We start from the raw sequence: 25013 nt of genomic DNA, 5'->3' as shown, positions 1-25013 counted from the left end.
TTATTGTTCTTGGGAACCATCTAAATAACTAAATAATCTTTTGATATTAAAATTATGCTATTAAGGGAAATATTATTAGAGACAATTACTGCTTTCATAGCAGAGTAGTTTTGGTGCATCAATATTATTTAACAGAATAGCTATTAGTTAAACCCAAAAAACAAATCTACCAAATTAAAATGAAAGATTATCACAAGTAGTATTTCATAACTTGCCAATTATCAAAGTATATTATTCAGCTTGTGGGTGTCAGCTGTGAAATATGTGGGTATACAAAGAGCATGGAAGAAAGTTTTATCAATAATTAGCACAGTCACTGTTACTAATTATGTGTTAAATTATAACTACTATAGATTCACAAACTAAGAAATGGTAAAATGTGTTTATTATAGGTACCCTACATTCAAAGCCCACCATCCTAACCTTTCTTCTTGGCTAGTTACAGCGGGAGAAGGTAAACCAGTTACCTAGCAATAGCTACCTTCAAAAGTTACCACGATTTTCCTCTGGAGAGATGAGCAGTTCTATTTCTCAGAAATAATTTCTCTGGCAAATACTATAGAAGAAATTTGGGTACTGCCGAGTTTGGACTAGACATTGGCTCAAATTTCAGTCCTGCCATATATTAGCTTAACTTCTGTGAACATCAGTTCCTTCATCTACCAAATGGGGCGATACTAGAACGTATTATTGTGAAGATTAAATGGGATAATGCACGCGTGGCTCTTAGCAAGAGGGCCTGGCACATAGGAAATTGTCAGTAATGCTAGCTATTTTTGCTGCTGATTCTAGTTTTGCTATTGCTATTAGAAATACAAGCTTGGCTCATGAATAACAAGTAGTTAATATTTGAAAAGAAACGTCTGCAAATACACAAATACAAAACTGAAAAGTGGCTTTGACTCAGAAATAATCAAAGCAGTCATTAATCAAGAGAACTATAATCCGTGTGGACACAGCTTATAGTGCTCTAAAGGCCAAAACTGGTTTCAAGGCTGTAAATTTCCACAACTACATCCACTCTTTTTTTTTTTTATTTTTTTTTATTTTTATTCTTATGTTAATCCCCATACATTACATCATTAGTTTTAGATGAAATGTTCCATGATTCATTGTTTGTGCATAACACCCAGTGCTCCATGCAGAATGTGCCCTCCTCAATACCCACCACCAGGCTAACCCATCCTCCCACCCCCCTCCCCTCTAGAACCCTGTTTGTTTTTCAGAGTCCATCGTCTCTCATGGTTCGTCTACCCCTCCGATTTCCCCCGCTTCATTCTTCCCCTCCCGCTACCACCTTCTTCTTCTTTTTTTTTTCTTAACATATATTGCATTATTTGTTTCAGAGGTACAGATCTGAGATTCAACAGTCTTGCACAATTCACAGCGCTTACCAGAGCACATACCCTCCCCAGTGTCTATCACCCAGTCACCCCATCCCTCCCACCCCACCCCCCACTCCAGCACCCTCAGTTTGTTTCCTGCAATTAAGAATTCCTCATATCAGTGAGATCATATGATACATGTCTTTCTCTGTTTGACTTATTTTGCTCAACATAATACCCTCCAGTTCCATCCACGTCGTTGCAAATGGCAAGATCTCATTCCTTTTGATGGCTGCATAATATTCCATTGTATATATATACCACTTCTTCTTTATCCATTCATCTGTCGATGGACATCTTGGCTCTTTCCACAGTTTGGCTATTGTGGACATTGCTGCTATAAACATCGGGGTGCATGTACCCCTTCGGATCCCTACTTTTGTATCTTTGGGGTAAATACCCAGTAGTGCAATTGCTGGATCATATGGTAGCTCTATTTTCAACTTTTTGAGGAACCTCCATACAGTTTTCCAGAGTGGCTGCACCAGCTTGCATTCCCACCAACAGTGTAGGAGGGTTCCCCTTTCTCCGCAACCCCGCCAACATCTGTCGTTTCCTGACTTGTTAATTTTAGCCATTCTGACTGGTGTGAGGTGGTATCTCATTGAGGTTTTGATTTGGATTTCCCTGATGCCGAGCGATATTGAGCACTTTTTCATGTGTCTGTTGGCCATTTGTACATCCACTCTTTTAAGGTGACTTCTGTGTTTTCCTTAGTATCAATGCTATCATCATTCTGTCATTGGGCATAAGAACTGTAACAAGACTATCTTCCTGAGCTTCAGTAATGATGGGCACACGTGCTTCAGGTCAAAGCATGTCTCTGTCATGGCGAAATCATTTCTGTAGTGTTCTAAAATGTCCTTACGACATCAAGTTTGTACCGTGGATTATGGATATTTTGCAATATACATTGAACTTTGTATTTTCACCTGGGGACCGGAGTTGAGGACACTGGGCTTTAAAAAGATGTATTTTAAACACTCCTTCTGGGGTAAAAATTCTGCTTGACTGTACAATCTGTGACCTTGAACAATCCATTTAACCTTCTGAAACTTAGTGTCTTCCTGTGTAAAATGGAAATATAATGCTTTCCTCACAGGATTTGTGTTAGCATTAAATGTGCTTAGCTCATCTGCTCATTCCTAAACCTCTGCCTGACCTCTAAAACTTAGATGCCCCAGGGTGCACTCCCTGTTCCTCTTATCTCCATTTTCTCCCGAAAATTTCACACCCATTTCTGTGGTTTATAATATCACCAAATATTGGTAACTACCTATTTTATGTCTCTAACCTGCCCTCTGCTCTCAGTTCCAAACTCACTTACCTAACTGCCCATCCAATGTGACCACTTGGGAACCTAAGGGACATCTCAAATTAACATGCCCCTTGCAGTGTTTTTGACCCACCACTCCCCTACCAGTCTGTCAACCTGTTCTTCCCTCCAACTTCATTTCAATAAGCGGCACTTGTTCCCCATTTCTCCACATTTTGTCCCAAAAATATTTAAAATCAATGGTCTTCTCTTCATCTTTACTGCTACCAGTCTAACTTCAGCTAAAATCTACTCTACTTCCTACTCTAGTCTACCCTATTCCTCTGCCAAACTTCTTTGTCTTCTAATAAATCTCCTTGTGTGTTTGTTTTATATTACTATTTTACAAATTACCATTAATTTAGTGGCTTAAAACAGGATGAATTTATGACCTCATAATTTCCATGGGTCAGGATTTCTAGGCCCAGGTTATCTGAGTCCCTTGCTTAGGATCTCACCGGGCTGAAATCAAGGTGGCAGCTGGGCCTCGAATTTCCACAGACAGTCAGTGCCCTATTCCAAGATCATTCAGGTTGTTGAATTCAGTTCCCTGTGTTTGAATTACCAAGATGCCCGTTTTATTGCTCATTTACTTGGCAGGGGGTTACCTTCAGCTTCTAGAGGCTACACCTAGATCCTTGCCACGTAGCCCCTTCCTCTGGCTATGTGAAAGCTCACTTCTTTAGGCCAGCAGGAAAGGCTGCCTCTTAAGGGTTCACCTGATTAGGTCTGACCCACCCAAGTCTCCCTTTTGAGTAACTCAAAGTCTATTAATGAGGACCTCGGTTACCGCTGCAAAATCCCTTCACTTTTTCCATAAAAGAACCTAATCACAGGAATGAAATCTCGCCATATTCACAAATTCTACCCACACAGAAGGAGAGAGGATTATACAAGAAATGTATACCAGGGGCAGAAATCTAGGGGGTCATCTTGGAATTCTGCCTATTACCCCTTGGCTTCCACTCTTGTTGCCTTCTATCCTAAGGATCCATCTAACCAGTATGTTTTATGTAAATCACAAATTTACGTAGACTTTAAATTAGATCATGTCACTAACTTATTTCCTATGTTCTAATTACTCCTAATTGCATTTGTACTAAAATTCAAATTCCTTCTGATGGCCTACAAGTTTTTATACTATCTGACCCCTACTGGCTACTTCTTAGACTTTATTTCATGTCACTAACTTTAGCTCACCATCCACAACCACACTGGCCTTCTGATCCTCAAACATTCCACACTTATTCCTACCCCAGGGCCTTTGTACTTGCTATTTCCTCTGTCTGGAATGCTGTTTCCCAGTTATTTACATGACTGGCTCTTTCTTGCCATTTAGATCTCATTTCAAATATTACCGTCTTTAACCACACTACGTAAAATTTCTCCCCCTTAGTAACTTTCTACTATGTTATTTTGTTATATTTTCTGATTCTTGTTATGCTTACCTATTTACTGCCTGTGCTCCTCATTTAAATGTAAACTTTATGAGAACCTGGACTACATCCATCTAATTTACCACTCTATCTCCAATATCTAGAAGAGTGCCTGATACGTGGTAGACACCCAAAAATATACTGTTGGGTGAAAGAAAAGATTCTACCAGAATTAATTGGACTCAACATAGTTCGTGATGGAAGAATTCTATATTTACTTTAGGCAGATACTTGCAGTAACTTCACTTATACAGGGTATGAGGAAGTGGGGGGGGGGAAATACCAGTGAAACTAATACCTCACAGTATGCCATTCATTCCATTATCATTTGAAATATGCACTGTAGATCTAAGTATAAAGGTTATGATCATGGAGGCCACTGTCCTGTGTGGTGTTCACTTCCTTACTAATGAAAGAAACAAAAACAAAACAGAATTTAGCTTTTTCAGGCTTTCATTTTTCTAAATGGACTATCCCTCCAAGCAAAAATTCTAAGAAACCCCTCTTCAGTTAAACAAATTTTACAGGATTGGGTGGGGAGAACAGCACAGCCTGATTTCAAGGTATGAGCCATAGATGGTTAAAAATGAAATTGGGTTTAGGGTACTGTTTTGACCCTGCCTCTAGTAACATTTCTAAATGCCTTAAGGCTGAATAGAGTAACATAGGGCATCAACCTATAATTCAAGTCAAATAAATTGATGGGAAATAAGCTTAAGCATTTCCTCCTTATTACATTTTCCAACCGAAGACAACAAACATTTTTTTTAAGTGAGCAATTCTTAATAGAAGCTCATGAACATGATAAAGCATTTTTCCATTCATCAATTCTCTGTATTCCCAAGCACGACTTATTCATCATTTGTCATTTCTAATTGCATAATATGTAAGCTAAGCTTTGGATCTTTTTGTGGTAGATAATAATCATCCTCAACTTGCTAATGATAACTCTGGTATCCACAACAACTTCTTATAACCTCAAGGAAATTATAGAAAACATTAGAAATCTAGAATTTTAAAAGCCCATTATTGTTTTTTTTAAAGTTTTTGTATTACTTAGCAACCATCCTAAAATAGAAGAAGAAACAATTTATAAAGTACAAAAATATAGCTTATATTGATGCATGTAGCATGAGACATTTCGTTTATTTACATGACTTTTTTTTAATGGAAAAATACAAAGTATGATTCAACTATAACAAGAATTTAAAAAGCTATCATTTCTATAAATTGCTTTATATTTTGTAATTTCAAAGGTAATTAAAATATGTTAATGGTGTTTTTATTGCTTCTGTATATTTTCTGTACTTTCCAAAGTTCCAGCTACATCTTTGTGTCATTGTGTCAAGAAAAAAATGAAGGACAATTGTTTCTCAAATTTCCTGTTTTCCCCTCTTCTGTCATAAAATAGATAACTGTATGAGAATTTATTTGAAACTTATACTACATTTGTTTTTTTTTTTTTAAGATTTTATTTATTTATTTGACAGAGAAACAGCGAGAGAGGGAGCACAAGCAGGGGGAGTGGGAGAGGGAGAAGCAGGCTTCCGTGGAACAGGGAGCCCGATGCGGGGCTCGATCCCAGGACCCTGGGACAGTGACCTGAGCCGAAGGCAGACACTTAACGACTGAGCCACCCAGGTGCTCCAAAACTTAAACTACATTTTGAAAAAATAAATGTGAGGTTACCAAAGAAACTGTGCTTGTCTCTGACCATCCCCCCCCTTTTTTTGTTATTGTTTTGTGATTATGTGGGCTAAAATGCTGAAAATAACTAGGAGAAATAAAGGAAGAGCTCATGTTTTCCACAGAACTTTTGTTTTTATCTGGTCCAGATTTATTCCATTTGACTGAGCCCCAAAGCACTGTCTAATTCTAAGAAGAAAAGGCTAGCATATCCCTGGTAAGACAGTTACAGTTTCTTCAGGGCTGAGGAAAAACAGAGGGAAAACAGCCATAGGAGACAATATGGATGGATCAGAGTCCCTTCCCAAGTGCCTGGGATGCCAGCTACCACTGTGAAATGGTAACAGACATTCAGGTCCGTGAAGTTCATTTTCATCTGCTCCCATGTCCGCTTGGCTCACCCCGCTCACATACTGATGCTTTGAGGGCTAACAAGGCACACATCCCCATGCATTCCCACTTCTGGTGCATTCAGTGAGTGTCGGGCACTGTGCTAGCTTTCCCAGGCACTTCCCTACAGACTGAACAAAAGGAACAAAAATCATAACATACCCTCTTGCTTGTATGGGAAGCAGCAAAAATTATGCAGTTACAGAATCAGGACAAAAGATAAGAGGTAAAACCAACTGCTATACTTAATGATGAGAAGGTCTGACATCGTCTTTCTTGGCTGGGAGCCCGGGAAGGACGTGAACTGCTGCTTCTCCCCAAGGACCATCTGAAAGGATGGCACTTGTACACTCCCATGAACACTTTGCTGTCTTTTCACACAGGCGCTACCCTGACTGTCACTGCATTAACTTTGGATCATGGTTTATGCTTTCCTTCCCGGCTGCTATTATTATTCTATTATTGTCCTGGATCTGGCTTCAGTGGCTTTTCCTAGGATTCAAGTAAGTAAATATTGCATGTTAATCAGATAAATAAAGGTGTCTCGGTTCCCACTTCTCGGCTGCTCACCCAGGGGTCTTTCACCCATTTTATGCACATGGAGTTTCTGCACTTCTGTTCCTCAGAAAACTGCCACACATGAGCACATATTTTAAGGATAAGCTAGAATATCACCTAAACATTGTTGGCTGTGGAGGAGAGTTTGTAAAAAGCAAATCCATCTCATTCTCCTTTGAGTGCTAAGCTAATAATTTATTAATCAGCCAGAAGGGCATAAGGAACTCATTATAAGAAGGGCCCAGTCCAGCTTGTTAAAGTGGAATTTCAAGAGGTTTTGCCCCTCCTCTTGCTTGTATGTGGGGATTTCGTCTGGTTATCTAGTTACTTTAAACTGTAACATGCAAGATTTCTGCTTCATCCTACCACCCACCATTGGTATGTCTTTGAAAAAATCACATAAAGACGTGAGAGTGTGCCCTGTGGAAAGAATGCTGGATTAGAAATCAGAAGACCAGGGACAAAGTTGTGGCTTCTCACAATGAGTGGTCTTTCTCAGGTTCAGTGTTTTCAACTGTAAAACGATGGAATTTAACTGGAAGGTCAGTCAGATCACTTACAATGCTGTAATTCTAACACATATGGATCCAAGCTGAAAAATGTCTAATATATGTCTTCAAGGAGAATTTGCAAATTTTACCTTGGCTGGGACTGAAGCAGGTGCCTCGTAAGTGCCGACGAGCTACGTAAATGACTTAAATGACAGCCAGCATTTAAAATTATGAAGGGCTCCACAGCAAAATCTAAAATGCTGCTTTATTCAACACATGTAACAGTACTCCACAAAGAAAGGGGAAATGACTGTAAATCAAACCCTGAGGATCTGTTCCTGAGAAACAATTCAAATTCATCTTTATCGGCTTTTATTTAAATAATTTTGAGGACCTATGAACAAAACAACATGTTATCTACTAAGCCGGTGAGACTGAAGTCAGCTATGTGTACTTCCTTGGAAAAGCAAAGCACTGGAATCAGGTGGTGTTCCATGCCCGGGCCCAAATTTTCCAAGCTGACTGGTATTTTTCCCCTCCATTCCTCTTTCTGGTTTTCCTCCAGAACCGCCACAGTTTTATTAGTAGTGGGAAGATGGTACTGATGATTTTTTAAAAAAGATCTATTTGTCCAGACTGTGGGAGCAGCATGTGACGGTCCTCCTGCTGAAGCAAATGTGTGAAATGTCACTGACTTCAGCAGGTGGGCATCAGTGGGGAGAGGCCAGCTGCGTACTAAATGCCCCTTCTTGGAAATCCAAGCCTTTGGGGTCTATTCAGTTGCACAGGTAGCAATGCAAGATGCAAAGGACAGGAATCCCAACTAAGGGAGGAAGCATCCGGTCACAGACCAATAGCGATTTCCTTCTTTGTCACCACATATAATGACTTTATAAAAAATGTATGCAACCATTGTCATTATTTTGAAATGGCCCACCATGTATAAAGGAGAAATTAAGAAAATAAAGGGCAGTTGTAGTGAAAGGTGTTCTGTATGAGATCAGAAAGCCTGCAAAGTGCATACGTTAGGTAAAGTCCATAAATCATGATCAGTGGCATATTTAAATAGTCCCGTTGCTGTCCGCTATCAGTTAGACATTACACAGCTTCACGCTCTGGCTAATTTTTCAGTGTCCATTTCAGTCAGTCAGGGTCTTCACCTCCAGAGGTTTTAGATCAACACACAGAAATTATCAGCCACTCCCCTGGCAGGCCGCCAGACATTCTGATTAGTGTGTTGGCTGTTAACACAGTTAACTCACCCATTATAAATGACCCCAACATACTTGGGAAGAGAAGCTCATCTATCAGTGCCACTGAACTTATTTAAATGAAGAGAATGATGCATTGTCATATGCTTCATCAGTTCCTTTGTGAAGGCATTAACCTTCATTTGTAGCAAAGCCAGTATGGCTTTCGACTTAACTATTTATCATCCCCAACCAAAGGGACCAAGTACATGTGCAGTCTACCAGGTGGAAAACATTTTTTTAAAGAGACTCACCTTTTTTTTTTTTTTTAGAGAGAGAGGGAGAGAGCAGGGGAAGTCCAGAGGGAGAGGGAGAGAGAATCTTCAGCAGGCTCCACGAGCAGCACAGAGCCAATGCGGGGCTCGATCTCATAATCCTGAGATCATGACCCAAGAGTCAGATGCTTAACTGACTGAGCCACCCAGGCACCCCGAGACTCACCTTTCTTTTTTTAATTCTACTTTTCTATTCGACAGTAGGATCTCAAAGTAGTCCATGGCTCAGTTTCTTATAATACTAGTATTTATATTGTGACAAGGGGTAAAATTTCAAGACTGGCACTAGTCAGTAATTTAGCTGAGATTATAAAAATTAAATATTATTTCATTGATCTTAAATATAACAACATCCATCTAATTATGTTCAGTGGTTGGAGTGTGCACAGGAAAATGATTTTGAATGTGTAGGATGGATGACTTAATTGAGAAAACTCTATTCCTTCAAAGGGACTAATAGTTTAAACAAGTCTGAGTAGCAGAACTACAGAAAAAATAAGTAAATAAAATGTCTTTGTGTGATAGCTACATTCACACCATCTTAGTCTTCCTATTTTCTCCCTCATATATATCCATGTTTAGCCCAGCGATTTTACAGGACAACATTATCCTGCACTCTTTTTCTAAAACTGCTTTTATTGAGGTATGATTGGCATACAAAAAGCCATAGATATTTAACGTATACAACTTGATGTGTTTGGAGATACATATACGCCCATGAACCATCATCAATGTGAAGGCCGTAAACTTTTCCACCACCTCCCAAAGTTTCCTCTTGCCCCCTTTTGCTTTTTGAGTTTTTTTTTCTTTTTTTCCTTTTATGGTAAAAACACTTACCATAGGACCTACCCTCTGAGTAAATATTTAAGTATACAGTACAGTGTTGTTAATCACAGGCCTTATTTTGTGCAGTAGACCTCCAGAAATTACTTATTTTTCATAACTGAAACTTTGTACCCTTTGACTAACACCTCCCCATTTCCATCTTCTTCCATTTCCTGGCAAACAACTGTTTTACTCTCTGCCTACATGCGTTTGACTATTTTAGACTCTACATATAAGTAAGATCATACAGTATTTGTTTTTCTGTGTCTGGCTTGTTTCACTTAGCATATGTCCTCCAAGTCCATCTGCATTGTTACAAATGGCAGGATTTTCTGCTTCTTTAAGGCTGAATAATATTCCATTGTATGTATATGCCACCTTTTCTTTTCCTTCTCTACCACATTTTCTTTATCCATTTGTTTGTTGATGGACACCTGAGTTGGTCCCATATCTTGGCTATTGTGAATAATGTCGCAGTGAACATGTGAGTTCAGATCCAGATTTCAATTCCTTAGGATATATACTCAGAAATGCTTTCCCTACCCACACACAATGCAATCTAACTGAGCTACTTATAGACATTCCAAGAGATAGAACATAAGCATCGAGCCATTTGCTCATTTGTTTATTCCCCTGGAGGGATTTTTTAAATCTAATCCTAGAGCAGTAGTTTGGAAAAAAAAGTTTTGAAGACCCTGGACTTCAGGAAAGAAAATTTAGTCACAAGGAAAAGGTGTCACTAAAAGCAGCAGCTAAAAGAAATAGAGACTGGCAGTTACTATTGGCAATAGATGGAAAACTATCTAGTGGATTCTATTAGGGCATAAGGGATGAAACAACTTGAAGAAAAAAATGTAATAGAGTTGGTTTTCGTTCTGAGAAGAGATCCAGCTTAGACTCCGCTCGCGAGCAGTGTACGTGACTTCTCGGCCCTAGCGTATGGCTCGAGTCCAGTGTATTCTGTGCAAACTGTGGATCTGACAACCAGCCGTCTCATAAATTTGAGCAAGGTACTGTGGATTTGCCGAGTCACGTATTTGTTGTACATGCCAGTGTTGAGAGTCACTGTGCCAGAGCAAACATCAATGACCCGGCCTTCCAATAATTCAGTATCCAACTAGCGAGGGAAAACTTAGACGTGTGCAGCAATTAACTAGCAAGATAGACAATAAAGAAATGAAACTTTATAACAATCAGTTATACAATAAAGTGTTAAATTGGAGGTGAGCCGCACGTGGCAAAATTCTAATGGTGTGAACAGACTTAGAAAAGGAAGAGATCAGGGGAAGATGTGTGAAAAATATAGAACAAAAACAAGCCTTGAAAATTGAGCAAACCAGACCAAACAGGAAGAAGGGGAGAGGACATTCGAAGGAGGAGATGGAGGTATAAGCATTACAGACAGATTTGTTACTGGCAGGAGGATTAGTATTTTATAAAGCTTTCACACAAATCTCTTCTATAAAGGGAGAATTCTTTGCTTAACAGGCTCCATTATTCTTTTCAGTTTTAAGGAGATGTTCACATGTGGCAAGACCAAAACAGCCGAACAAAAAGCTTATGCTGAGGTGATTAAACAAGAATACCAAAAACTTGGGCCAATGAGGTAAGATACACATGCACACAGGCATCCATGTAAACACACTCATCCTCACACAGATACACACTGCTTATTCTGCAAGTATTTGTTTAAAGCTGAACGTGCACTTAATTGTCTGTGGTGTATTTAGAACACCTGATAAGAACCTTGAACATGCTAACCGTTGTAAATATAACTAATGTGACAAAATACATACTTTTGTCTAACTAAAATTTACCAGATAGAATGAAAAGAAGCCAAAGAGCCATAGAGGAGTCAAGTCCTTTTCTAACTGTGCAGATTCTCTCAAATTTTTGACACATAATCATCTGGTTTTTACAGTGTTTAGTGTTCTGTTAAGATTACTCTGCCAATAGCTCAGGGAGTTTCTACAAATGTCCTGACTGAGAAGATAAACGAAGGGATTGGAATTTTCCCACAGGTATCAGGAAATTGTGACCTTGGTCCTCTTCACTGTAATGGCTTTGCTGTGGTTTAGCCGAGATCCTGGGTTTGTCTCTGGTTGGTCTGCGCTTTTTCCCGAGTAAGCATCCATGTTATGTCTGTCAATCCTTCCTGTTCTAGTCTGTTTCTCTCCTCAGTGGTTCCTATAACTCTGAAAGATTGTGTGGGACTCTTTTCCTTTCTTTCCATTGAAAAGATTGTTTAATTCTAATCTTTCCAGGAAAAAAAAAAAAGGTAAGGAATGAAATCTAAGGTAAGACTGCAGATAAGATAATCATATACACTGTAACTGAAAGTCAGGCTCCTTTAGACAAGGCTACGCCCATCCTTACACAAGGAATGCAGTCAGAAAGCCATGTTCTGTGGTGCTTAGGAGTCTAGACTTTGGAGTCACACTGCTTGGCTTTCATTCCGTGCTCTTCCACTCTGGGCAAGTCACTTGCCAATCAGTTTCTTCATCTGTAAAATGAAGCCAGTAATGGCACTTAAAAATGGTGCTGCCCTTCTCCCTACATAAGTGCAATATAAATGTTTATTATGTGAGGTAAATGCCACTCCATCCTTGTTATTAACCTCATATGAATTCACATGCTATGGTTTTTGCCAACTTATTTTTTTTATTCAGTTCACTATCTTGTTTTATTCTCTAATTATGTTCATTTTTATATGAGTTCACTATAAATCTATCCCTGCCCCTATTTTGTAGATAAGGAATTCCCGAGTAAGTAATAAGACTGACTCTACAAACTAATGTTAGAAGCTGGGTCGAGTTAATTTTATCTCACAGTGTCTTCTAGACCAGCAGTCATGCTGAGTCATATGAAGTGAGGGGGACGACGATAGCATGATTTTCTAAATTAAGGACCATCCTACATATCAATATAAATACTTTGGTTTTGAAATTTGTGTTGTTAATCCATCTTTCACTGATGTACTCTGGTTCCTAAATTGAGCAGATCTCTGATGATGACTTCCTGTCTCACATCCCACAGCAAGAATCCATGTTTGTGGGGACAGAAACCAAAATTGTTTGGGTTAAAACTATTTTGCCTACATGGAATGAAGAATTCCCTCTCTTCTTGAATCAGGGCCTTCTGGCTATATAGGCATTGTCAACATTTTTTAAAGGTGCAAAGTCTGTGTGCAAATTTCTGGTGAACATACAAGTGCACCAATTCGATGTGGTAGCATGTTTCTTTATTTTTTAATTTAATTTAATTTAATTTTTTTCTATTTCTTAAAAATTTTTATTGTTATGTTAATCACCATACATTACATCATTAGTTTTTGATGTAGTGTTCCATGAGTCATTGTTTGCGCATAACACCCAGTGCTCCATGCAGAACATGCCCTCTTTAATACCCATCACCAGGCTAACCCATCCTCCCACCCCCCTCCCCTCTAGAACCCTCAGTTTGTTTCTCAGAGTCCATAGTCTCTTGTGGTTCGTCTCCCCCTCCGATTTCCCCCCCTCCATTCTTCCCCTCCTGCTATCTTCTTCTTTTCTTTTTTTTTTAACATATAATGTATTATTTGTTTCAGAGGTACAGGCCTGTGATTCAACAGTCTTACACAATTCACAGCGCTCACCATAGCACATACCCTCCCCAATGTCTATCAGAGAAAGACATTTATCATGTGGTAGCATGTTTCAAAGGATCAGCTTCAGTTGATAAACTTTTTGTTTAGAACTAAGACTTTTCACTTTGAAAAGTCTAAACAAAAGGCAGCATCCAATTATTCAAAGCAAGCTACTCATAGAAAGCTATCATTTAACAGTTGACTATTACTTTTTAGTTTTGTAATAGGTCCTAAACCAACATAAAGTAATTATTTTCCTTTTTATTTTTATTTTTATTTTATTTATTTATTTTTTTATCCCACTCCTATTATCTTAGGTAGGGAGAGTCTTCTCTAAACACCAGTGTGTAAAAACCAAATGAAATCAGACAGTAGCTAATAAAAAACAGGAAGAAATCCCAGTAGGAAATTCAATATAATCAGTTTCTAATTTCTGTTCCTTACAGAAGGAAAGTGTAATTCAGGAGCTATTTTGTTCGCAGCAGAACAGAGTGTATTTGATATAGGCAGGTGCTCATGTTACCTAGAATTCGGAGAAAAAACAATGGGAACAGGAACAAAGGTTTGAGAGAAGAAGGGATTTGAGGATACAAATCTGATCAACTTTGATTCATAAGTTGCCAAAGCAAATAAAATTTGTATAAGCTTAATATTCGTAATAGTGAGACAATCTTTGTTCATAATAAACTGAAAATAAAATGAAAATAAACTAATAAAATAATTATAGTTTTAAAAGTCTTTGGAACAAAATTACTTCAGTATTTATGGCTTGATTTTATTTAAAGTATATTCTGTAGACTATATGTGTAATATAGAGATTTTAAGCATTTGGAATTTCCAAAGCTAGAATGATATATCAAGATTTATAGCTACCACCTAATGTTTTCATTCCATCTGTTTGAACCTGGACTGAATTCAACGTGTCTTTTCATAAAACAAAATCAGATTACATGATCCCTGACCTAATTTGGCAAAAATACCATAAAAAATTACAACTCAAATAAAAGCAATAAGGAACAATTAAATAATAAATATTGGTAAAGTTTGTTGAATAAATTACACCAAGATAGCTTTTTACTCAGCAAAGAAATAAATAAAATCTATATTTAAGGAAAACAGACTCTTCTATAAAGTTGTCGGAGTGAATAAAATAATGCATTTTCTTGATTATTTAGACTGCTCAAGTAAATCACAGAAGTAGAGAGCTTCTATAGTATGTACACATTACTTGGTTACAAGGGAGCAAAATATCTCTAGGGTGTACATATGTCTTCTCAGACTGCAAAGATTCACTAGTTAATATTGCTGAATCTTAAAACTGAGTTCTAATTATTTATGTCTGTTTCATTCATATCTGGTTTCCAGGTGCTTCTTAACTGTTGAGGCTTCTGGGAGCCTATCTTACTTGCTGAAATGGCGTGGTGATTCTAAGACTCCATCTGTTCCTGAATCACTCTTAATTTGTACAGTGATCATTTATGAGCATCTCATAAACCATTCTAATAATTAATATTCTTGATTGAGTTTCATAGGGTGCAAAGCATTAAATGGGTTGATTTCATTTATATGATATGGTCAGGGCCTATAATCACAGTAGCAGATGTTATATCTTAGAAAAACAGATCAATGTCTTTTCATAATTTACAGAAGAGTTTTGGGGGACGCCAGAAACACCCTTTCCTTGCCACAACTCAATAGTAGGATGTTATACAACAATTATACAGGGCTTTGTCTGGTCTAGCAATTGTTTTTGCCTCAATTCTCCACCAGTATAATTAGAAGAAATAATTCAAAGAAAAAATTGTTTACCAAATCCTTAAGCTTTACCTAAAAAGGAATTTGCCATGTTAGGCTAGTATGTCAGTATGTGTATTCATGGTTTTGAAAATAAGGATACATATATGAAAACAATGGGAACGTGGTCTGAAATTTTTGGCTTGGTTGGAAATCCATAGATTTTAGACCAGATTATCCAGAACAAATAACCTGTACCATCACTACTACTTGTATGCCAATAGCATAGTCAATTTCTGTTCGTTTCATACAAATTCTTAATGCCATTTTTTAATGTACACATCTGTCCTTTTTCAGGTATCCTGGTTTTGCTACAGATTCAACTGTTGCCTTACTTATAGGAATCCTATTCTTTCTTATCCCAGCTAAGAGATTGACTAAAACTACACCTACAGGAGAAATTGGTTGAGTATTATTTATAATTCTGAATGAATTTGACAGAAGAGCAAAAGTTACAAAATTCCATTGGTTTCAGTTAGCACTTAAAACAGAAGGAATGGACATGCTCACACAGCCCCTGGCTTAGCATGCCCTGTGTGCACACTGCAACCCTTATTCAACCAGCACATGTCCTCCCCCTACAAGAAGGATCATCTTACTTGGCAGAAGTGAGAAGTAGATTTCCTTATGCACCATGGTTAGGATTCCACTTCGAGCGACACTGTATATGGTCCACAATAAGCCCACCTCCCCTGCCATAATCAGGATTAATCTTACTATTGGCAAACATAGGAACAAGAACTTGGAAGTCACACTTCATGATGAGCCCTTGGTAATAAATGCTGAGGATCTAAAAAGGTGAGGAGTTTCAAGGGAAAGGGCATTTACAGCCTCATAGTAATCCTGGAGAGAATGCAAATCAAGCCCACACTTAGCCAGAACCTAGTGTCGCAAATGAAAGACGAAGTATTCAGTGGGAGCATTCATTGTCTTTATAATACATGGACAAAAAAGTATGTTTATGTGAACATACCCTCCTTCTCCTAACACACACATACTTTGAAAACATAGGATTCGTCCATGTCTGTGTTTTATACTAATATAGCATGTTTTGGGTAGTCCGATTCCTATGTTGTTATTGTGGGACAAATAGTTTAAAATTGTTTGGAAATAGTCTAGTAGAGTTGTGGGGGTTTTTATTGTTGGGTTTTCTTTTATTTCTCTCTTTTCCTTCTTTTTTTACTTGGATGGAACTGGGATTCATGCAACTGGGTTGGCCCACCTGACTCCCTGAGTTCAAATTGTTAAATGACTTATGAGTCAGATGACTAGGACATGATATATGTAAATAGCATAGCATTGATATAAGTGCCTTTTTGTTCGTTACTTGAAACTAGAACATCTCAAAGTGTGTTATAAGGAGATATTAAAGTACAGAGTAATAATTTCTATGAGACCCTGAGGGCACTGACCATTGCAGTCAAAGTCCTAAGGCTTGTCAGTGGCAAATGTTGAAGAACCAATGCTTGGCTTAACTTTCCTGGCTCCCACATCTGAATCCCCCTCTCAGGAAGAGCCTTGTTTCTGTTGGGGAGAAAGAATTTTCTTTGCCCATCAAGATCCTTCTTGCTGGACTAAGAATCAAGTTGACATGAGACAGATTAATGGTAGAAGGTCAGATTTAATAGTGTATATACAGGGAATCCACACAGACAAGGAAGTTCCAAAGACAGTAACATGACACTTATATGAGCTAAGAAGAGGGGTAAGGGTCTGAGGATACAAAGAGGAGAAAGACCATTAACAGAAAGGTAAAAGGAGATGTTTGGAAAACAAAGGGTGCCTAATTATGCAGATAAGTCTCTGAGGTAAAGAGGAATCTTTATTAATCTGTCTCTCTTCCTGGTACAAGCAGGTAGTTGAGGGGGAGGACAAGAGCTTTTTCTGAATCTGCTGCATTTTGATTGCTTTTAACTCAAAATAATGTTCATGCCAAAGTGGCCCATCTTGGGGCAGCCTGCAGTTGGACCCCATACCCTATCCACCATTCTCTCTCTTCTCCTTCTTCAACTCCTGTTCTCCCTGATAAACTCATTCACACTAGGTTTAAAAATGACAAATAAGACATCATATGTTAAATTTTACGTGAGAGGTACATTTCAGAGATGTTTGCATTTTTATAGGATATATGCCTTAATTCAAGTGAGAAATAGCAAAATTTCCATCAGTGGTGATGGTAGGTTTGGTTTAGGTTTGGGGGGAGGAAATAGGAAGGGGTCTTATTAGTAACCCTAAAATCTTACCATGTAGAAGGCTGCTTGTTACACACAAATGTTAAATGGGAATAGTACATTCATGGATGACCTTTTTTCTCAATAAATCAAATGAGCCATTATGACCCAAATATCAAGAGAAATCTTTATGATAATTGCTTTATAAGAATTTTAAGAGTCTTATGAATGATACTTAAATTATTTAATCTGAACTTTGATTTTAAACTGAAATCCTGATGAATCTATTATGACCCTCCTCATGATTTGAAAAAAACAATATTCAAGTAAATATTAGTGAATAAAGTTATATTACACTGATGATATTAGGACCAATAGCATATTACGGACGTTTTGCATAGCAGAGAAGAGTACAGTCCAATGCACTGTGTTGCTCGTAGTAGACAAAGATGTTAGTTGAATGAATGAATGAATGGAGGAATAAATGAATGGCATTATAAATGACAATGTTATAATCTATCTAAATTTACTCTGTAATATGATCCAATGGATTTTTCCAAGTTATGGCACCTTTAAAAATTTTTTTGTAATGCAATGTTCCACCTCAGCCAGGTAGAAATTACTCAAAGTCCAAATCAAGTTCCCTATCTAAAAACAATATAGGAATATTAAAAACTTCTTGTGAGATGGTGATTTAGGATAATAGAAAAAAATGTCATATTGTCGTATTTTAAGCAATGTATAACTACAGGACTTGTGTTTTTGCAGTTGCTTTTGATTATTCTCCACTGATTACTTGGAAAGAATTCCAGTCATTCATGCCCTGGGATATAGCCATTCTTGTTGGTGGAGGGTTTGCCTTGGCAGATGGCTGTGAGGTAATACTCTGTGCCTAAGATATTTAACAATTAACTAGACTTTTCAAAAGAAGAACAGGAGATACTCAAGCTTTGGCATACTCAACTTTATTCTATCATTTAATGATGCAGAATTCAATAGCCATGCAGTAAGTATACCACACAGATGAACTGAGTTTAATAATTTTTACAGGCTGCAGGTATAAAATATCATTTTTTAATGATGTTCCAATATGTCAAAAGGAATAAAGCAAAGAAGATTAGAGTTCTCTCACATTGTTTTTTTTAAGAGAGAGAGAAAGCAAGGGCGGGTGGACAGGGAGGGGCAGAGAGGGAGAGAGAGAGATTCTCAAGCAGACTCCATTGCTGAGCGCAGACCCCGACCCTGAGATCATGACCTGAGCGGAGATCAAGAGTTGGACCCTTAACTGACTGAGCCACCCAGGCTCCCCAAAGATTAGAATTCTTAATCTATAAAATAGTATTATAAAATTAGCTAGTAAGAAAAAAAATAAAAATCATATGTACAATGACTTCTACCAAAACATTTTGTTTATAACTTTACCTTATTTCATGATGAATTTGAGTAGCTCACAGACTTCCCTTCAATATATCATAGTCCTAAGGCTGTCAAAGAAGGAGAATGAGAAATAATAGTACTTTATTACATCATTTATTTATTACATTATTTATTACCTATCAAGAACATTAAAGGTACTTTGTACATGTTTATTGAATGAAGTCCAGAGAGCATTTTACATAACCATGGCTAATATTGTATTATGTCCAATTTTAGGGAGAAATAAAGCCACCATGAGGAATAAAGTTGCTATTTCTTTGTCCTATCATCTATCCAGTTTATATAAAGTACAAGTTTGGGGAGGCCTTTGTTACTTGAAAGTCATTGTAGGACTCCTAGAAGAAAAGTATCTTCTCAAAAAGTCCATGAAAATTTTTTACTCTTTGACTCATTAAAAACCTCTCATTTCTGGATTTCATAGCCTTCTGTGAAACACTTAAAGCTCACAGCTGTTCCATTTCCTTATTCAGTCATCAAAGTAAAAAGGATGGTGAGAGAGATATGTTGTATCCAGGCTTTTAGTTTCTGGAAAGTTAAATTTTTATTCTTCTCAAGACAAATAACTATCTGCTATCTTCTTAATAGCCTATAGGGAGACTTTTTTGCTTCTGACTTCATTGTCATTTTTTCTGTGTGATATTTGGACACTGAGCTCTCAGCAATATGATTTAGTAATGGATGAAAATCTTAGAAATTGTCTCAATTCTGAGTGGCACTTACAATGTTGTTTTATGTCTAGATTCGGCTTGCCTCAGAGACCACTCAAATTAAAATGATAGAAATATAAAGCAAATACACTTTTCTACTATTTCAGCAAGAATGAGATCTGGTTTCTGAAAATCAATAACTTCCATTCTTTTGACTGATAATCTGAATTATGAGGGAATCAGAATCAGCAATTCTGACATGGATATGAATTCTGTTCATCTCTGCTTCCCAGAATATCTGTCTGAATTGGACCCTAGATACTCAAAGGAATTTTAAAAGCATTACCCAGACCCTAGAATTACAAAATCTAAGAAAATGAAAAGGCACAGACTTCCTGTGATACACTAGGCTCTCTCACTGGCAGAATTAGGGAAAGCATGGAGGGAGATCTATGAAATTCCTAGTATATAGAATTAAATGTCTGTGGGACATCTAGAATAACCCTACCCCTGAGTGAGTATACTGAAGCCATGAGCTTCAAAAATATGGCTGTGGACAAATATGCCCTTAGAAACTGATTTTACAAAGATTTTGAAGACATTTACTCTTTTAAAATTTTGTTCCAAACTGTAATTAGTTTGGCAAATGGCCAGAACTAGATAACCCTTCTGGTTGGGAGCCCTGAGATAGCAGCTAGCTCCTAAAGCATTCACCTTTTTGTAGTTCCCTGTCTCTTAAATGCCCCTTAACATTGTTTTAACATAATCACAGTACACTAAGTAACTGAGGTATGAGTAATATTCATGTACTCATAATGGCAAACTTTAAACATTGATTTAATAAAAAATGTTGATGTATGAGTAAAAGAAATAGAGGGACAGGAAATATATATATAGTGGATGGTGTAAGAAAGCTAAATCCTTATGTAACATATTAGAAAGTCAGTAAATAATGTCTAAATTTGAAAATTAGGAAAAAGCATAATTTAAAAAGTAGCTATAAATAGCTAATATGGGTTGAAAATTGTCTCTGAGGAACACAATTTAGGAGAGGAGAGAGGTAGACCAGAGGGCTGCCATTTTCCTAAAGCCCCATAGTCCCACATGACGTGTTAAAATATCCACATATATTATTTTTTTTAAAGATTTATTTATTTATTTATTTATTTATTTATTTATTTATTTATTTATTTATTTATTTATTTATTTGTTAGAGAGAGAGAGCATGGGGGAGAGAGAGTGAACGAGAGTACAAGCAGGGGGAGCTGCAGGCAGAGGGAGAAGCAGGCTCCCTGCTGAGCAAGGAGCCCGATGCGGGCCTCGATCCCAGGGCCCTGGGATCATGACCTGAGCCGAAGGCAGCCGCTTAACCAACTGAGCCACCCAGATGTCCCTAAAATATCCACATATATTAATTAGGTAAAATTAAAATTTAATTGAAAAAATGTGAGAAAACAATTCAAATTTCCTAAAGCATGTCAATAGTGTTAAAATAAGAATAATTGAGAGTTCCTCCATGTCAAAGCCACCTAGATCTTCCAAACCATGGAAAAACATTAAAGATTAAACTTATATTTCAGAAACTGAGTTCTTAGAGCAAGTGATACATTTTATACATTTAAATTGTGTCTGATTAAAATGAATTGTTAATAACATTGCAATTTTTTTTTTTTTTTTTTTTTAGGAATCAGGACTGTCTAAGTGGATAGGAAATAAATTATCTCCTCTAGGTTCATTACCAGTATGGCTCGTCATTCTGATATCTTCTTTGCTCGTCACATCTTTAACAGAGGTAGCCAGCAATCCAGCTACCATTACCCTTCTTCTCCCTATATTATCTCCATTGGTGAGTATCTCATTCATCTGCTTTTATACTCATCAAAAGAGTTGTGTTCTACTTTGCTTGTTCTCATATTGTGGTATAGAATCATTTTTGGCATGAATGATCTTCCTGTAAGTAACTTATAGAGTGGTCTTTATTTGCATTAATACATTTTTAGGAGACCTCAACTCAGGAGAACTCTTTTCTTCCACATTCAAGCAGCAGGATCTTAAGAGAAGCACTTACCTTCTTCTCTCTGCCCAGATATTTCATTTGCAGTTAAGTGGGAGGGTCGGCCTAGATCCTTTCCAGCTGTAAGACTTTGGGAGTCCATGTTTGCTGGCAACTTTAGTATTTAGATCTCTAACACTGACACTTCTCCCTCCAGATTATTCCTCAATTTCTGAGAAGTGGTTCATATAAGTGATTTGCAAGTGAATGAAAAGCTAGGCTTACATTTCAAGCTTTAAGCTTAAATATCTTAGACACGGTTCTCTATGGCCCAGGGAATAATTTTAAAAGATAAGTAAAAAACAGATTTGCAAGGAGAGAAAGGAAAAGACAATCTTCCTTTTTCCTCCCCACGTAGCTAGCAATTACAAGAAATAGCTTTAAGTAAAATGTTTTTCTTATTGGGACAGCCGAGTGTGGTGAGAAAGTAGCACATTAAATTAAGGAGGATTGCCCTTCTGGAATTGTTCCTCTACCAGCTCAAGGGGCATATGTTGGCATTCTTAGGCTGCTGCTTCAAGTTAGAGAAGAAATGTAGGCAGTTTATATTGGTAAAATATCATTTTGGTTTTTCTGTTTTTCACTTCTCAACATGGCACAGTTAGAAAATTATGTGATGAGTTAAGAATAGTAGTAACTCTCCTTCTGTGATGATCCCTAAGCAAATTTTATTTTATTTATTTATTTTTAAAGATTTTATTTATTTATTTGACAGAGAGAGACACAGCGAGAGAGGGAACACAAGCAGGGGGAGTGGGAGAGGGAGAAGCAGGCTTCCCGCCTAGCAGAGAGCCCCATGCGGGGCTCGATCCCAGGACCCTGGGATCATGACCTGAGCCGAAGGCAGACGCTTAACGACTGAGCCACCCAGGTGCCCCCCTAAGCAAATTTTAAATTATATATGGCACAGAGGCAATAAAGTTAATGGAATAATGAGGAGCTTTGGAGCCAGAAGAACCCACGACCCTTCATAAGCTCTCCTGTTTGCCAGCTTTGTTTTGGACAAGTTACTTTAGCCTTTCTGGGCCCTAGTTTCTTCTGTTATTTGGGGCTATAGTAGCCATCTCATGGGTCATTGGGAAAATTCAGTTATTTTACATAAATGCACACACACACACAGAACACTTAGCACTAGATAAATAATAAATTGTTTCTGTTTTTATTTAGTTCCTGGAATAAATGATACTTCATTTTCTAAATGAACTGAGCTGTAATACTTAAATGAGCACCAATAACCATACAAAAAAACAAGAGGAAGAGACATTTCTGAAAAATACTCTTTAAGTTATAACTGCATTTATGTGTATAATATTATATTTAGATTTTTACCTGCTTCTGGGAAAGCTTATCATAGTGATTTTATTCATTTTGATCCTTGGTGCCTACCTCAAAATTTTACATAGACTCCTTTTTATCTTTTCCAACAGGCTGAAGCCATTCAAGTGAACCCTCTTTATATTTTGATACCTTCTACTCTGTGTACTTCATTTGCATTCCTCCTACCAGTAGCAAATCCACCCAATGCTATTGTTTTTTCATATGGCCATCTAAAAGTTATTGACATGGTGAGTGAGCTGAAAGAAAGCAATCAGATCCAGTAGACATTTTTGTGTGTAATGTCTTGGGTTATCACTCCTTTTACACACTAATCAGCTGCCAGGAAAAGCATGGCTTGAGTTCTGCTTCTGAAGGTGAGTACATGATTGGTCACAGAATTATTTTTAAGAATGATAACCAGAAGCAAACTTGCCATTAGAATTTGCAGTCACAAATACAGAGATACTGAATGCATCAGTAATGTCCTAGAAAAATGAAAAGAGTGGTAGTCAAGGACTAGTGAGAATATTCTAGTCTCCCCCCAGTCTTGATTACCAACGTCCAAACCAAACAAGAATATAACCAAAGTAAATTCAGTGAGCTTACTGTGCAAATGCAGTTCCAAAGTAAGTCCCAGTTCCCTCCTTCCACACATAGTGCTGTCCCTACCACCCTGCAATGTAAAAACTCTGGAAAGGTCTCTATGCAGAAGTCACATAATATCCTTTTAGAAAAGAAAATGTGCATAATATAATATAACCATTGTCCAGTGTATGTGAATTTAAAAAAATAAAAACAGGATTCTGGAATAATTGAGTGGCTTGCATGAATAGAATAGTAAAGGGGGCCTCTGTAATAATCATTGCTAGGTATCCCCTTTTCCTTTGGGGCTCCCTGTTTTAATACAGAGAATTCAGAGATAAGCAAGCTTTCTCTGTGAAGAGATAGCAAATATTTGACACTGTCTGGGCCATATGCTCTCTGTCACAACTACTCAGTTCTGCCATTGTATCCTGAGTGCAGCCAACACCAACATGGAACCGCCCTGGGTATGGTCGCATAAAACTTAATTTACCAAAACAGGTCATGAACAGGAGTTTGCCAACCTCTGTTTTAATGGATAGAAAGCAACTTTGAAATTTTTAGTGGATACCAGGATGATGATATAAGAGCCAGAAAAATGAATAGAAGTGGCATTTTATTAAATCTCAATAAGAGAATACTGAAGGCTAAGCTAATAATGGTACTGAGTGAATATGAAGGATCCAGTTATCATATAGTGATCTGAACCTTATCCACTGAAATATAAGACCTCAAAACTCATATTCTGATTTAACATGAAATGGCAAATTTTTAAAAGGATTTTTTTTTAATCAGCAGAGGAACCTCATAGAATCTTCAACTAAATCTCATTTAGTTGGGGACAGATTCTCTTTTGACATGAATGGAAGAACTCATTGTTTTATGAAATGACAACAGTTTATACTAATCACTTTTGATGCATGTAAATCTGACATATACTTTCTGCTATAGTATTCTGATTCTCCTATAGGTTTTCTCTTCAGAAAACTGACATTTATGCTCTTTCCTATTCAAGGTTAAAGCTGGACTTGGCGTTAATATTGTGGGTGTTGCCGTGGTGATGCTGGGCATGTCCACGTGGATCAGGGCTATGTTTGACCTCTCTACTTACCCTTCTTGGGCTCCTCCAATTAGTAATGAGACCATGCCATGACAAGCATGAATGTTATGACTATCCTGTGGTGAGTTTTGAGAACCATTGAGAATTCACTGCAGATTTGGCATTGGAAAATTGATGACACATTTAAATTAGTCCTGATCTCACTACTGTGGTTCTAGTAAACACCCAAAACCTGCTGTCATAATCCAGAGTTCACAATTCCTTTGAGATGCAACTAAAGAGCATCTACGTGCCTTTATCAAGAAACCCACAGCTGAGATTTTGCTCATGAACCATATGCATCCTGCTTCAACATAAGAGTAATTTATAACATGACCTTCAAAGAGATTAAGTGATTTGCTTCATTTTACAGTTTGGGTTTGGTGTAGCATTTCAAACATCAATGTATTATTTCAGAAACTTCCCACAGAAGTAAGAAATAAAATATACCAGTTAATTAGGTACGTGGATAAATCATTTCTGTAGTGTTGTTGAAGGGAATTTGTTGAAAAACCAAAACTGTGGCCAGCTGGTGGTACAGAAGAAAGGTTTAATCTAAGTGAAATGTGCATTCTCTCATTTAAAAAGTACCAGATTATTCTTGATGTATACATATGGTATGAAAATTGAAATTGAATTAGTAGTTTCAAAATTATAGTTGAATCCACTAAATAACA

The 25013-nt window shown here is 37.4% G+C and overlaps 1 protein-coding gene across 1 annotated transcript in view; it reads left to right on the top strand.

The window, feature by feature from the left end:
• The window catches only part of SLC13A1 (solute carrier family 13 member 1), a 99468-nt gene extending 75078 nt beyond the window's left edge, over nt 1-24390 (top strand). Inside the window, 8 exon segments of the mRNA XM_021699394.1 lie at nt 6596-6715; nt 11119-11217; nt 11633-11734; nt 15328-15434; nt 17970-18079; nt 20970-21131; nt 22766-22903; nt 24253-24390. Of these exon segments, the coding sequence (XP_021555069.1) occupies nt 6596-6715; nt 11119-11217; nt 11633-11734; nt 15328-15434; nt 17970-18079; nt 20970-21131; nt 22766-22903; nt 24253-24390 (976 nt within the window).
• The last annotated feature ends 623 nt before the right edge of the window (nt 24391-25013 follow it).

The sequence above is a fragment of the Neomonachus schauinslandi genome, chromosome 12 (genome assembly GCF_002201575.2).
Source record: "Neomonachus schauinslandi chromosome 12, ASM220157v2, whole genome shotgun sequence".
Classification (NCBI taxonomy): domain Eukaryota; kingdom Metazoa; phylum Chordata; class Mammalia; order Carnivora; family Phocidae; genus Neomonachus; species Neomonachus schauinslandi.
This window is presented reverse-complemented; position numbering and strand designations above follow the sequence as displayed.